The sequence below is a fragment of the Oncorhynchus tshawytscha genome, linkage group LG02, assembly GCF_018296145.1.
Source record: "Oncorhynchus tshawytscha isolate Ot180627B linkage group LG02, Otsh_v2.0, whole genome shotgun sequence".
NCBI classification, from domain to species: domain Eukaryota; kingdom Metazoa; phylum Chordata; class Actinopteri; order Salmoniformes; family Salmonidae; genus Oncorhynchus; species Oncorhynchus tshawytscha.
In genome coordinates, this window is record NC_056430.1 from 9637716 (window position 1) to 9653278 (window position 15563).

General features: G+C 49.3%; 1 protein-coding gene across 1 annotated transcript in view; it reads right to left on the bottom strand.

The window, feature by feature from the left end:
• Positions 1-15563, bottom strand: part of LOC112236783 (kinesin heavy chain-like) — a 92818-nt gene that overhangs the window by 35041 nt on the left and 42214 nt on the right. Inside the window, exons 6-11 of the mRNA XM_042304949.1 lie at positions 12958-13013; positions 12734-12821; positions 12198-12322; positions 8059-8163; positions 5396-5544; positions 4396-4551 (exon numbers count right to left, since the gene is read on the bottom strand). Coding sequence (XP_042160883.1) covers positions 4396-4551; positions 5396-5544; positions 8059-8163; positions 12198-12322; positions 12734-12821; positions 12958-13013 — 679 coding nt within the window. The remainder of the gene's footprint in view (positions 1-4395; positions 4552-5395; positions 5545-8058; positions 8164-12197; positions 12323-12733; positions 12822-12957; positions 13014-15563) is intronic.

A 15563-nucleotide genomic window follows, 5' to 3' on the forward strand; every position in this document is an offset into this window, starting at 1 on the left:
GGTCTCTGCCCTGTGGATTAATTGACAGGTCTCTGCTCTGTGGAATACTGACAGGTCTGCCCTGTGGATTACTGACAGGTCTCTGCCCTGTGGATTAACTGACAGGTCTCTGCTCTGTGGATTACTGGCAGGTCTCTGTTCTGTGGATTACTGACAGGTCTGCCCTGTGGATTAAAGGACAGGTCTCTGCCCTGTGGATTAACTGACAGGTCTCTGCTCTGTGGATTAACTGACAGGTCTCTGTTCTGTGGATTAACTGACAGGTCTCTGCCCTGTGGATTAATTGACAGGTCTCTGCTCTGTGGATTACTGACAGGTCTCTGTTCTGTGGATTACTGACAGGTCTGCCCTGTGGATTAACAGACAGGTCTCTGCCCTGTGGATTAACTGACAGGTCTGCTCTGTGGATTAACTGACAGGGCTCTGCTCTGTGGATTAATTGACAGGTCTCTGCCCTGTGGATTAATTGACAGGTCTGCTCTGTGGATTAACTGACAGGTCTCTGCTCTGTGGATTACTGACAGGTCTCTGCTCTGTGGATTACTGACAGGTCTCTGTTCTGTGGATTACTGACAGGTCTGCCCTGTGGATTAACAGACAGGTCTCTACCCTGTGGATTAATTGACAGGTCTCTGCTCTGTGGATTAACTGACAGGTCTCTGCCCTGTGGATTAACTGACAGGTCTCTACTCTGTGGATTAACTGACAGGTCTCTGCTCTGTGGATTAACTGACAGGTCTTCTCTGTGGATTAACTGACAGGTCTCTACTCTGTGGATTAACTGACAGGTCTCTACTCTGTGGATTGACTGACAGGTCTCTGCTCTGTGGATTGACTGACAGGTCTCTACTCTGTGGATTGACTGACAGGTCTCTACTCTGTGGATTAACTGACAGGTCTCTGCTCTGTGGATTGACTGACAGGTCTCTACTCTGTGGATTGACTGACAGGTCTCTGCTCTGTGGATTAACTGACAGGTCTCTGCTCTGTGGATTAACTGACGGGTCTCTACTCTGTGGATTAACTGACAGGTCTCTACTCTGTGGATTACTGACAGGTCTCTGCTCTGTGGATTAACTGACAGGTCTCTACTCTGTGGATTAACTGACAGGTCTCTGCTCTGTGGATTAACTGACAGGTCTCTACTCTGTGGATTGACTGACAGGTCTCTACTCTGTGGATTGACTGACAGGTCTCTGCTCTGTGGATTAACTGACAGGTCTCTGCTCTGTGGATTAACTGACGGGTCTCTACTCTGTGGATTAACTGACAGGTCTCTACTCTGTGGATTACTGACAGGTCTCTGCTCTGTGGATTGGCTGACAGGTCTCTACTCTGTGGATTGACTGACACGTCTCTGCTCTGTGGATTGACTGACAGGTCTCTACTCTGTGGATTGACTGACAGGTCTGCTCTGTGGATTGACTGACAGGTCTCTACTCTGTGGATTGACTGACAGGTCTACTCTGTGGATTGACTGACAGGTCTCTACTCTGTGGATTGACTGACAGGTCTCTGCTCTGTGGATTAACTGACAGGTCTCTGCTCTGTGGATTAACTGACGGGTCTCTACTCTGTGGATTAACTGACAGGTCTCTACTCTGTGGATTGACTGACAGGTCTCTACTCTGTGGATTACTGACAGGTCTCTGCTCTGTGGATTAACTGACAGGTCTCTACTCTGTGGATTAACTGACAGGTCTCTGCTCTGTGGATTAACTGACAGGTCTCTACTCTGTGGATTGACTGACAGGTCTCTACTCTGTGGATTGACTGACAGGTCTCTGCTCTGTGGATTAACTGACAGGTCTCTGCTCTGTGGATTAACTGACGGTTCTCTACTCTGTGGATTGACTGACAGGTCTCTGCTCTGTGGATTGACTGACAGGTCTCTGCTCTGTGGATTGACTGACAGGTCTCTGCTCTGTGGATCACTAAAATATAAGAACGCATAAAACTCTTATTTTCGGCTGGTGTTACGGCTTTATTAAAAGATGTGTCTCATGTCTGAGAAGGCGCAAAACAGTGACTGACTTCCCAGTTTGTTATTATATCGGGGAGCTATAATGGTGCCTGTAAGTGTAGCGCAAGTGTCAAACGCACATTCATTGTCAATGTTGACCTGTTAAAGCCATCGTTGTGCGCAAGGATTGGTAATTTACCAGTGTTGTTCTGTACATCAGGTCACTTGCGCTTAGATGGGAGGGTTGGAAATATCTTAGGTGTTTCCTTAAAAATGTGATCCAACGTGCTAATTTCAGGCAGCTCAGGTAGGGATATTTAAGACCAACCAAAAGCTGGTTTAGGAGGTAAAGCAGTTGATTATGGCTTGAATTTTGACAGAGGAAACGCAGACTTTCCAGTTGTGGAACACAAGAGACGTGCTTTTGTTGCCTGTATACTTCCTATTTAGAAACATAACAAACTAAGTCCCCCCACCCCCATTTAGCTTTATTAAAAGATGTGTCTCATGTCTGAGAGGCGCAAAACAGTGAGCTGACATTCCCAGTTTGTTATTATATGCCCACGGGGAGCTATAATGGTGCCTGTAAGTGTATTTAGTCAGAGCCTATTAAAGCAAGTTGTTTTGTTTTGTTTCTATTGGCTCTCTTCTCAGGTCGTGTCAATCATGAATGTAATCTCGCTTATTGACCATGTTCGGGAATGTCCATGCTCAGCAATAATGGAATTTACAGTAGACCTAGCCCCTATATCAGTATGAATGCTATGTAGACCTAGCCCCTATATCAGTGTGAATGCTATGTAGACCTAGCCCCTATATCAGTGTTAATGCTATGTAGACCTAGCCCCTATATCAGTATTAATGCTATGTAGACCTAGCCCCCTATATCAGTATGAATGCTATGTAGACCTAGCCCCTATATCAGTGTTAATGCTATGTAGACCTAGCCCCTATATCAGTGTGAATGCTATGTAGACCTAGCCCCTATATCAGTGTGAATGCTATGTATGACCTAGCCCCTATATCAGTATGAATGCTATGTAGACCTAGCCCCTATATCAGTGTGAATGCTATGTAGACCTAGCCCCTATATCCGTGTGAATGCTATGTAGACCTAGCCCCCTATATCAGTATGAATGCTTTGTAGACCAAGCCCCCTATATCAGTATGAATGCTTTGTAGACCAAGCCCCTATATCAGTGTGAAAGCTTTGTAGACCTAGCCCCTATATCAGTGTGAATGCTATGTAGACCTAGCCCCTATATCAGTATGAATGCTGTGTAGACCTAGCCCCTATATCAGTATGAATGCTGTGTAGACCTAGCCCCTATATCAGTATGAATGCTATGTAGACCTAGCCCCTATATCAGTATGAATGCTATGTAGACCTAGCCCCTATATCAGTATGAATGCTATGTAGACCTAGCCCCTATATCAGTGTGAATGCTATGTAGACCTAGCCTCCTATATCAGTATGAATGCTTTGTAGACCTAGCCTCCTATATCAGTGTGAATGCTTTGTAGACCTAGCCTCCTATATCAGTGTGAATGCTATGTATATATTTACATATTGAAGCTATGCAATTACTTAGAACAATGTGGAATGCAAACAGGTTAAATTTAACACGTACCAAAGATGGGATAGGTCTACATTTTGTTATTTTGTTTCTGTAAGCTGTTTAACACACTATAATGGACTAACATTGGAGTTGATTCCAAGGCAATACACCAAAGACCGTAAATACACAACTTGAAGCAAACACATATTTACCCATGGAGCACGTTCTGATTGGCCAGTGAGTGTCAAGCGTCAACACACCTACAACTTATTTATTCATCAAAACCCAGCCATTTGCCTGTACCGCGCCCATGATTCTTGGGTTAATTCCGCGTGGCTACAGGGTTAATTCCACAGGGTTACGCGGTTTAAAAATAAACAACTCAAAGGTTAAAAGTTAAGGCATTCATTTTGAGTGGTTAAGGTTAGGACTATGGTTTGGGGAAGGCTCTGCAAACCAACAGACCTCATACCATCAAGTATCATCAAGAGCGTAGCGCAGTGGTCTGACCATCACGGGTCCCAGTGCTGTGCAACAGCAAAGTGGTCTGAGCATCACGGGTCCCAGTGCAACAGCAAAGTGGTCTGAGCATCACTGGTCCCAGTGCAACAGCACAGTGGTCTGAGCATCACTGGTCCCAGTGCAACAGCACAGTGGTCTGACCATCACGGGTCCCAGTGCTAGGCAACAGGAAGGCGGATATCAACTTTCTCAGGACCTTTTCCAGCGCCCAAAATGGACATCTATTTCTAGTGATCGGGCTATTTATTGTGTGTGAGTGTATACCTGTGTATTGGTGCTCCGTGTGTGTGTGTGTGTGTGTGTGTGTGTGTGTGTGTGTGTGTGCTACTTGACGTGCCTGTTCCGTGGGAGGCCTCCCCGTTTCTCCATTGGTTCAGCTCAGCCTCCAGTCTCTGGACCGTCTCCTTCATCACCCTGTTCTTCTCCTTCTCCTTCTCGTACTTCTTCTTCCACTGTTCTGCTGTCAGCTCCAGGTTGACCGAGGCCTTGTTCCTGATGGTCTTAGCTCTGGGTGGGGAGAGGAGAGACACAATTCAATCAATTCCACATAGCAATAACAATAACAATTATATTTGATTCAAACTTCATTGGTCCCCACAGGGAAATTTGTTGTGCAGCCAGCAGTTTTTAAATGAATAAAACTCGTTAAAAATCAACAGTATTATTAATAGTTTTCCCCCCCATGGTTTAATAAAGTTCCAGAATGGTTTTGGGTATTGTAAATTACTAATACTTTCATTTACACTGACTCCACAGAGATGTTTGTACCAGTGGAGGCTCCTCCAGGGAGGAACGGGAGGACCGGTGGAGGCTCCACAGAGGAGGAAGATGTTTGACCAGAGGAGGCTCCTCAGAGGAGGAAGATGTTTGACCAGAGGAGGCTCCTCCGGGGAGGAACGGGAGAACCAGTGGAGGCTCCACAGAGGAGGAAGATGTTTGACCAGAGGAGGCTCCTCAGAGGAGGAACGGGAGGACCAGTGGAGGCTCCTCCGGGGAGGAACGGGAGAACCAGTGGAGGCTCCACAGAGGAGGAAGATGTTTGACCAGAGGAGGCTCCTCAGAGGAGGAAGATGTTTGACCAGAGGAGGCTCCACAGAGGAGGAAGATGTTTGACCAGAGGAGGCTCCACAGCGGAGGAAGATGTTTGACCAGAGGAGGCTCCACAGAGGAGGAAGATGTTTGACCAGAGGAGGCTCCACAGAGGAGGAAGATGTTTGACCAGAGGAGGCTCCACAGAGGAGGAATGGGTGACTGTGAACAGTGTGTGTGTGTGTGTGTGTGTGTGTGTGTGTGTGTGTGTGTGTGTGTGTGTGTGTGTGTGTGTGTGTGTGTGTGTGTGTGTGTGTATTACCGTTGTCCGAACATGAGTGTGGACTTGGTCTCCTGGTCGTTGTAGCTGGATGGAGAGCAGCAGATGAACATGGTGGTTCTACAGTTTCCCCCTAGAGAGTCCTGCAGGATACGGGTCATCTTACTGTCACGGTACGGAACGTGGGTCTTCTACAGGGGGAGAGGGATGGAGGGGCAGAAGGGAGGGAGAGAGAGAGGGGGGGAGTGGGGGGGGAGAGAGAGAGGGGGAAGAGAGGGGAGAAAGCGAGAGAGAGAGAGAGAGAAAGAGAGGGGAGAGAGTGGGGGGGAGAGAGAGAGAGAGAGAGAGAGAGAGAGAGAGAAAACGCGGGGGGAGAGAGAGAGAGGAAGCGGGGGGAGAGAGGTAGAATGGGGAGAGAGAGAGAGGAGAGAGAGAGAGAGAGAGAGAGAGAGAGAGAGAGAGAGAGAGAGAGAGGGGAGAGAGAGAGAGAGAGAGAGAGAGAGAGAGAAGAGAGAGAGAGAGAGAGAGGGGGGAGAGAGAGAAGAGAAGAGAGAGAGAGAGAGAGAGGGAGAGAGAGAGAAGAGAGAGAGAGAGAGAGAGAGAGAGAGAGAAGAGAGAGAGAGAGAGAGAGAGGGGGAGAGAAAGAAGAGAGAGAGAGAGAGAGAGGGAGAGAGAAAGAAGAGAGAGAGAGAGAGAGAGAGAGAGAGAGAGAGAGAGAGAGAGAGAGAGAGAGAGAGAGAGAGAGAGAGAGAGAGAGAGAGAGAGAGAGAGAGAGAGAGAGAGAGAGAGAGAGAGAGAGAGAGAGAGAGAGACAGAGAGAGAGACAGAGAGAGAGAGAGACAGAGAGAGAGAGAGATAGAGAGAGAGAGAGGGGGAGAAAGAAGAAAGCAAACATGAATCGCTGAACCAAACACAGGTAGCTACAGAATAACTCTCTACATCATGGGGTCCAGTTTCCAGTTAACTAATTAGAACATATATTGTGTGGGGGGAGACGACACTGAACTTACAGGGGGAAGACACTGAACTTACAGGGGGAAGACACTGAACTTACAGGGGGGACACTGGACACACTGGACTTACAGGGGGGGGCACTGGACTTACAGGGGGACGACACTGGACTTACAGGGGGTGGGGGGGACACTGGACTTACAGGGGGGGGACACTGGACTTACACTGTGGGGGGGGGGGGGAGGGGTGACACTGGACTTACAGGGGGGGGACACTGGACTTACAGGGGGGGGGTGGGGAGGACGACACTGGACTTACAGGGGGAGGATGACACTGGACTTACACACTGGGGGGGGGACACTGGACTTACAGGGGGACGACACTGGACTTACAGGGGGGGGACACTGGACTTACAGGGGGATGACACTGGACTTACAGGGGGAGGACAACACTGGACTTACAGGGGGAGACGACACTGGACTTACAGGGGGGGGACACTGGACTTACAGGGGGAGGACGACACTGGACTTACAGGGGGGGGACGACACTGGACTTACAGTGTGGGGGGACGACACTGGACTTACAGGGGGGGTGGGGGAGGACGACACTGGACTTACAGGGGGGGACGACAACACTGGACTTACAGGGGGGGACACTGGACTTACAGGGGGGGGAGGACTTACGACACTGGACTTACAGGGGGGGGGAGGACGACCCTGGACTTACAGTGGACTTACATGGGGGGGGAGGACGACACTGGACTTACAGGGGGGGGAGGACAACACTGGACTTACAGGGGGAGGACAACACTGGACTTACAGGGGGAGGACGACACTGGACTTACAGGGGGGGGAGGGGGGACGACACTGGACTTACAGGGGGAGGACGACACTGGACTTACAGGGGGGGGGGGAGGACGACACTGGACTTACAGGGGGGGGACACTGGACTTACAGGGGGGGGGGACGACACTGGACTTACAGGGGGGGGGACAACACTGGACTTACAGGGGGGGGGGACTGGGGAGGACGACACTGGACTTACAGGGGGAGGACGACACTGGACTTACATGGGGGGACGACACTGGACTTACGACACTGGACTTACAGGGGGGGGCGACACTGGACTTACATGGGGGGAGGACGACACTGGACTTACATGGGGGGGAGGACGACACTGGACTTACAGGGGGAGGACGACACTGGACTTACATGGGGAAGACGACACTGGACTTACAAGGGGGAGGACGACACTGGACTTACAGGGGGGGGACAACACTGGACTTACAGGGGGAGGACGACACTGGACTTACAGGGGGAGGACAACACTGGACTTACAGGAGGGAGGACGACACTGGACTTACAGGGGGAGGACGACACTGGACTTACACAGGGGGAGGACGACACTGGACTTACAGGGGGAGGACGACACTGGACTTACAGGGGGGAGGACGACACTGGACTTACAGGGGGCACACTGGACTTACAGGGGGGGAGGGGGACACTGGATTTACAGGGTGGGGGAGGACGACACTGGACTTACAGGGGGAGGACAACACTAGACTTACAGGGGGACTAGGCCTACAGTTCCTTCGGCCAGAGCAGAGATGACGTTGCCCAGTGTGTGTGTGTGTGTGTGTGTGTGTGTGTGTGTGTGTGTGTGTGTGTGTGTGTGTGTGTGTGTGTGTGTGTGTGTGTGTGTGTGTGTGTGTGTGTGTGTGTGTGTGTGTGCGTGTGAGGAGGAACTAGACTTACATTTCCTTCGGCCAGAGCAGAGATGACGTTGCCCAGGGAAGACAGTGACTTGTTAATGTTCTTAGCTTCCTCCAACACAGCTCCCTCTGCTCCTGTCTTACTGACCTGAGGAAATATATCATATATCCAACACAGCTCCCTCTGCTCCTGTCTTACTGACCTGGGGAAATATATCATACATCAAATCTGATCTGGTCATATATAGTTAGTCATGTATAAGGAAGGACACTACAAACACATACAGTACAGGAGATTATACAGATACACAGAAACAGACTCATACACGCTGTACAGATACACAGAAACAAACTCATACACGCTGTGCAGACACAGAAACAGACTCATATATGCCTCATGTCCCTCAGGAGACTGAATAGATTTGGAATGGGTCCTCAGATCTTCAGAAAGCTATACAGCTGCACCATCGAGAGCATCCTGACCGGTTGCATCGCCGCCTGGTATGGCAACTGCTCGGCATCTGACCGCAACATGCTACAGAGGGTAGTGCGTAGGGCCCAGTACATCACTGGGGCCAAGCTTCCTGCCATCCAGGACCTCTGTATCAGGCGGTGTCAGAGGAAGGCCCTAAAAATTGTCAAAGACTCCAGCGACCCTAGTCATAAATGTTTTATCTGCTACCGCACAGAAAGCGGCAAGCGCCAAGTCTAGGTCCAAAAGGCTCCTTAACAGCTTCTACCCCCAAGCCATAAGACTCAGTTAACAGTTAGTGAACAGTTAATCAAATGGCCACCCAGACTATTTACATTGACCCCCCCCTTTTTTTTGTTAAACTGCTGCTACTCGCTGTTTATTATCTATTATCTATGCGTAGTCCCTTTACCCCTACCTGCATATTACCTCAATTACCTCGACTAACGTGTACCCCCGCAAATTGACTCTGTACCGTAACCCCCTGTATATAGCCTCGTTATTGTTATTTGATTTATAGCTACACAGAAACAGGTAAAGTATGTAATCAAGTTGGATATCTTACTATCCATCAATTACCATTTATCATTCAATTACTGACACTTGAGGGCTGAAGTTCTTATGTACTACCAGTATAGAGGATAGTTGTTTATTTCCTACCCATACGTCATTTATCATTTATCATTCAATAACTGGCTCTTTTGGACTGAAATAACTGCTGACTTTGTCCTCTAGCAGGCGGTTTATTGATCTATTCATGTCAATTCCGGTCAAATAATTAAAAAAAAACACAAATGTTTAGACCCCGCAGCACTACAATTGAACAGCCTGGTCCCCTGGGGATGTACACTCTGTTATTGTACCATGGGTAGACCCACATTAACGCTACTCCATTACCACACTAGCCTCTGCTTCCTGGTTTAAATTAGTTCATTACCACACTAGCCTCTGCTTCCTGGTTAAAGCTAGTTCATTACCACACTGGCCTCTGCTTCCAGGTTAAAGCTAGTTCATTACCACACTAGCCTCTGCTTCCTGGTTAAAGCTAGTTCATTACCACACTAGCCTCTGCTTCCTGGTTAAAGCTAGTTCATTACCACACTAGCCTCTGCTTCCTGGTTAAAGCTAGTTCATTACCATACTAGCCTCTGCTTCCTGATTAACGTTAGTCCATTACCACACTAGCCTCTGCTTCCTGGTTAAAGCTAGTTCATTACCACACTAGCCTCTGCTTCCTGGTTAAAGCTAGTCATTACCACACTAGCCTCTGCTTCCTGGTTAAAGCTAGTCCATTACCACACTAGCCTCTGCTTCCTGGTTTAAATTAGTTCATTACCACACAAGCCTCTGCTTCCTGGTTAAAGCTAGTTCATTACCACACTAGCCTCTGCTTCCTGGTTAAAGATAGTTCATTACCACACTAGCCTCTGCTTCCTGGTTAAAGCTAGTTCATTACCACACTAGCCTCTGCTTCCTGGTTAAAGCTAGTTCATTACCACACTAGCCTCTGCTTCCTGGTTAATGCTACTCCATTACCACACTAGCCTCTGCTTCCTGGTTAATGCTACTCCATTACCACACTAGCCTCTGCTTCCTGGTTAAAGCTAGTTCATTACCACACTAGCCTCTGCTTCCTGGTTAAAGCTAGTTCATTACCACACTAGCCTCTGCTTCCTGGTTAATGCTACTCCATTACCACACTAGCCTCTGCTTCCAGGTTAAAGCTAGTTCATTACCACACTAGCCTCTGCTTCCTGGTTAAAGCTAGTTCATTACCACACTAGCCTCTGCTTCCTGGTTAAAGCTAGTTCATTACCACACTAGCCTCTGCTTCCTGGTTAAAGCTACTCCATTACCACACTAGCCTCTGCTTCCTGGTTAAAGCTAGTTCATTACCACACTAGCCTCTGCTTCCTGGTTTAAATTAGTTCATTACCACACTAGCCTCTGCTTCCTGGTTTAAATTAGTTCATTACCACACTAGCCTCTGCTTCCTGGTTAAAGCTAGTTCATTACCACACTAGCCTCTGCTTCCTGGTTAAAGATAGTTCATTACCACACTAGCCTCTGCTTCCTGGTTAAAGCTAGTTCATTACCACACTAGCCTCTGCTTCCTGGTTAAAGATAGTTCATTACCACACTAGCCTCTGATTCCTGGTTAAAGCTAGGTCATTACCACACTAGCCTCTGCTTCCTGGTTAAAGCTAGTTCATTACCATACTAGCCTCTGCTTCCTGATTAACGTTAGTCCATTACCACACTAGCCTCTGCTTCCTGGTTAAAGCTAGTTCATTACCACACTAGCCTCTGCTTCCTGGTTAAAGCTAGTCATTACCACACTAGCCTCTGCTTCCTGGTTAAAGCTAGTCCATTACCACACTAGCCTCTGCTTCCTGGTTTAAATTAGTTCATTACCACACTAGCCTCTGCTTCCTGGTTTAAACTAGTTCATTACCACACTAGCCTCTGCTTCCTGGTTAAAGATAGTTCATTACCACACTAGCCTCTGCTTCCTGGTTAAAGCTAGTTCATTACCACACTAGCCTCTGCTTCCTGGTTAAAGCTAGTTCATTACCACACTAGCCTCTGCTTCCTGGTTAATGCTACTCCATTACCACACTAGCCTCTGCTTCCTGGTTAATGCTACTCCATTACCACACTAGCCTCTGCTTCCAGGTTAAAGCTAGTTCATTACCACACTAGCCTCTGCTTCCTGGTTAAAGCTAGTTCATTACCACACTAGCCTCTGCTTCCTGGTTAAAGCTAGTTCATTACCACACTAGCCTCTGCTTCCTGGTTAAAGATAGTTCATTACCACACTAGCCTCTGCTTCCTGGTTAAAGCTAGTTCATTACCACACTAGCCTCTGCTTCCTGGTTAAAGCTAGTTCATTACCACACTAGCCTCTGCTTCCTGGTTAATGCTACTCCATTACCACACTAGCCTCTGCTTCCAGGTTAAAGCTAGTTCATTACCACACTAGCCTCTGCTTCCTGGTTAAAGCTAGTTCAGCCTCTGCTTCCTGGTTAAAGCTAGTTCATTACCACACTAGCCTCTGCTTCCTGGTTAAAGCTAGTTCATTACCACACTAGCCTCTGCTTCCTGGTTAAAGCTACTCCATTACCAAACTAGCCTCTGCTTCCTGGTTAAAGCTAGTTCATTACCACACTAGCCTCTGCTTCCTGGTTAAAGCTAGTTCATTACCACACTAGCCTCTGCTTCCTGGTTAAAGCTAGTTCATTACCACACTAGCCTCTGCTTCCTGGTTAAAGCTAGTTCATTACCACACTAGCCTCTACTTCCTGGTTAAAGCTAGTTCATTACCACACTAGCCTCTGCTTCCTGGTTAAAGCTAGTTCATTACCACACTAGCCTCTACTTCCTGGTTAAAGCTAGTTCATTACCACACTAGCCTTTGCTTCCTGGTTAAAGCTAGTTCATTACCACACTAGCCTCTGCTTCCTGGTTAAAGCTAGTTCATTACCACACTAGCCTCTGCTTCCTGATTAACGTTACTCCATTACCACACTAGCCTCTACTTCCTGGCCTTTGACCACCGAACATTCCAATTGTTTAAACGCCACCATTCATCAACACCCAGCAGTTGATCAAAGTTCATTATGGTGTGTCTTGTCCTTTACCGTCTCACTCCCAGCCAGGGAAAATAGGTCCCCTGGGGTCTTTTTAGTGAACGCATGTAGTGAACTCACCTTCTCACTCCCAGCCAGATCCACTAGGTAGAGCTTCCCACACAGTTTCTGCTCTGTCTCCACGTGTTCCTGTTTAATGTTGATCAGGAAGATACTGTGACTCCTGGAGCTGTGTTCATTCATATCTGGAGAGAGGGGAGAAAAGAGGAGAAGAAGAGAGGAGAAGAGAGGAGAAGAGAAGAGAGGAGAAGAGAGGAGAAAACGGGAGAGGGGAGGAGAAGAGGGGAGAAGAGAAGAGAGGAGAAGAGAGGAGAAGACGGGAGAGGGGAGGAGAGAGAAGGAGAGAGAAGAAGAGAGAAGGAGAGGGGAGAAGAGGGGAGAAGAGAAGAGGAGAAAATAGGAGAGGAGAAGAGGGGAGAAGAGGAGAAGAGGAGAAGAGAAGATAGTAACAGAGGTAGTAAGAGAGTTGGCAGCAGAGATAGTAAACCAATATGACAGATCCCCCCCAGACACTATAGAAGAATCTGCAGAGTTTCTCTACAGACGTGACTTTACACTTCACGCTATACAATGTACTAAGTGTCATTTGGACTTACTGGTGACAGCTACATGGCGGTTGGCTTTTCCCTCGTCAATAACATCCATCACCTCCTCTGGGCAGGAGACAAAACGCTCAGTGCAGCCCTGAGAGACAATTCAACAAAAAAAAAACAGTCAAAAAAGTTAGCATTAGGAAGATGACACGTCTCTAATGTCGAAACCATCATAGATGGTCAGTTAACATTAAATCATCACCTCAGCTGATGAAAGCCTGACTCACCTTCACATAGGGAACCCTGTGCTTGTCCTCATGTACTGCCAGGTTAGTCTTCGTCACTGAGAGAGATGGACAGAAGAAGAGATGAGTACTTTTGGAGATTTTACTTTCATATCTAGCCAAAGGCCCAAAACAGTCAAATCGATTTTAAATCAAAATGTATTTAAAGTGTACTTCCCAAACACAGACGCATCACACATACAGAGAGAAACCAGAGGTCATTACAGTGCATGAACAACCACAGAACAGGAGAGCAACAACTCCTAAAGTCTGGCATAGACCACCTTGTTGCTGCTCTGACTGTCTTTCTCAGGCCTCCACAGGCCTCCTCGGGCCTCCTCAGGCCTCCCTCAGGCCTCCTCAGGCCTCTCTCAGTTCTCCCTCAGGCCTCCTTAGTTCTCCCTCAGGCCTCCTCAGGCCTCCTCAGGCCTCCCTCAGGCCTCCTCAGGCCTCCCTCAGGCCTCCTCAGGCCTCCTCAGGCCTCCCTCAGTTCTCCCTCAGGCCTCATTAGTTTTCCCTCAGGCCTCCTCGGGCCTCCTCAGGCCTCCCTCAGGCCTCCCTCAGGCCTCCCTCAGGCCTCCTCAGGCCTCCTCAGGCCTCCCTCAGTTCTCCCTCAGGCCTCATTAGTTCTCCCTCAGGCCTCCTCAGGCCTCCCTCAGGTCTCCCTCAGGCCTCCCTCAGTCCTCCTCAGGCCTCCCTCAGGCAACCCTCAGGCCCAGAATGTCAACTCAATTTGACTTAAACAGAAAATGTACGGTACAGCAGACCGGTACAAATCTCCTTCTGGACAGGACCGAGGGGCGACTGGGGACATGTACGTACAAAGTTACTTTATGTTTCAGGTTTGTATTTTTGATGAGAGATGATTTGTTCCCTCTCAGAGGTTTGTGTGTGTCTCTACCAGGACTGGTGCTTCTCTGACTCCCCAGACTCTGGACTGTCAACCTGGGTTCATTTCAACTGGAAACTTACAGACAAAGCAGACACTCATTCTGGACAGGACAGAGGGACAGGTAGCTGGGGACATGACAGGAAAGAGGGACGGACGGCTGGGGACATGACAGGACAGAGGGACGGGTGGGGACATGACAGGACAGAGGGATGGACGGCTGGGGACATCACAGGACAGAGGGACGGGTGGGGACATGACAGGACAGAGGGACGGCTGGGGACATGACAGGACAGAGGGACGGCTGGCTGGGGACATGACAGGACAGAGGGACGGACGGCTGGGGACATGACAGGACAGAGGGACGGATGGCTGGGGACATGACAGGACAGAGGGAAGGCTGGGGACATGATAGGACAGAGGGACGGACGACTGGGGACATGACAGGACAGAGGGACGGACGGCTGGGGACATGACAGGATAGAGGGACGGACGGCTGGGGACATGACAGGACAGAGGGACGGACGGCTGGGGACATGACAGGACAGAGGGACGGATGGCTGGGGACATGACAGGACAGAGGGAAGGCTGGGGACATGATAGGGCAGAGGGACGGACGACTGGGGACATGACAGGACAGAGGGACGGACGGCTGGGGACATGACACGATAGAGGGACGGACGGCTGGGAACATGACAGGACAGAGGGACGGACGACTGGGGACATGACAGCACAGAGGGACGGACGGCTGGGGACATGACAGGATAGAGGGACTGGGAACATGACAGGACAGAGGGACACGGGAACATGACAGGACAGAGGGACGGACGGCTGAGGACATGACAGGACAGAGGGACGGACGGCTGAGGACATGACAGGACAGAGGGACGGCCGGCTGGGGACATGACAGGACAGAGGGACGGACGGCTGAGGACATGACAGGACAGAGGGACATGACAGGACAGACAGGACAGAGGGACGGACGACTGGGAACATGACAGGACAGAGGGACGGACGGCTGAGGACATGACAGGACAGAGGGACGGACGGCTGGGGACATGACAGCACAGAGGGAAGGATTGAATAGCGGGAACCTGGATATCGCGATTAACCGGGATTTACCGCCCATTTCCCAATATAAACAACAAGAAGAAACCATTAAATTATAATAAATGATTTACAGTATATGAAGACATGGCGTTAAATGATATGCCATGTCTAGATCAAGCTTCTCTGCATGATGAATCAAAGCTCAGGATGGAGACAGACAGCCCATCTCAGTGTGGAGCTCCGTTCCATACTGAAGGGAGACAGACAGCCCATCTCAGTGTGGAGCTCCGTTTCATAGAGGATGGAGACAGACAGCCCATCTCAGTGTGGAGCTCCGTTCCATAGAGGATGGAGACAGACAGCCCATCTCAGTGTGGAGCACCGTTCCATAGAGGATGGAGACAGACAGTCCATCTCAGTGTGGAGCACCGTTCCATAGAGGATGGAGACAGACAGTCCATCTCAGTGTGGAGCACCGTTCCATAGAGGATGGAGACAGACAGTCCATCTCAGTGTGGAGCTCCGTTCCATAGAGGATGGAGACAGACAGCCCATCTCAGTGTGGAGCTCCGTTCCATAGAGGATGGAGACAGACAGCCCATCTCAGTGTGGAGCTCCGTTCCATAGAGGATGGAGACAGACAGCCCATCTCAGTGTGGAGCACCGTTCC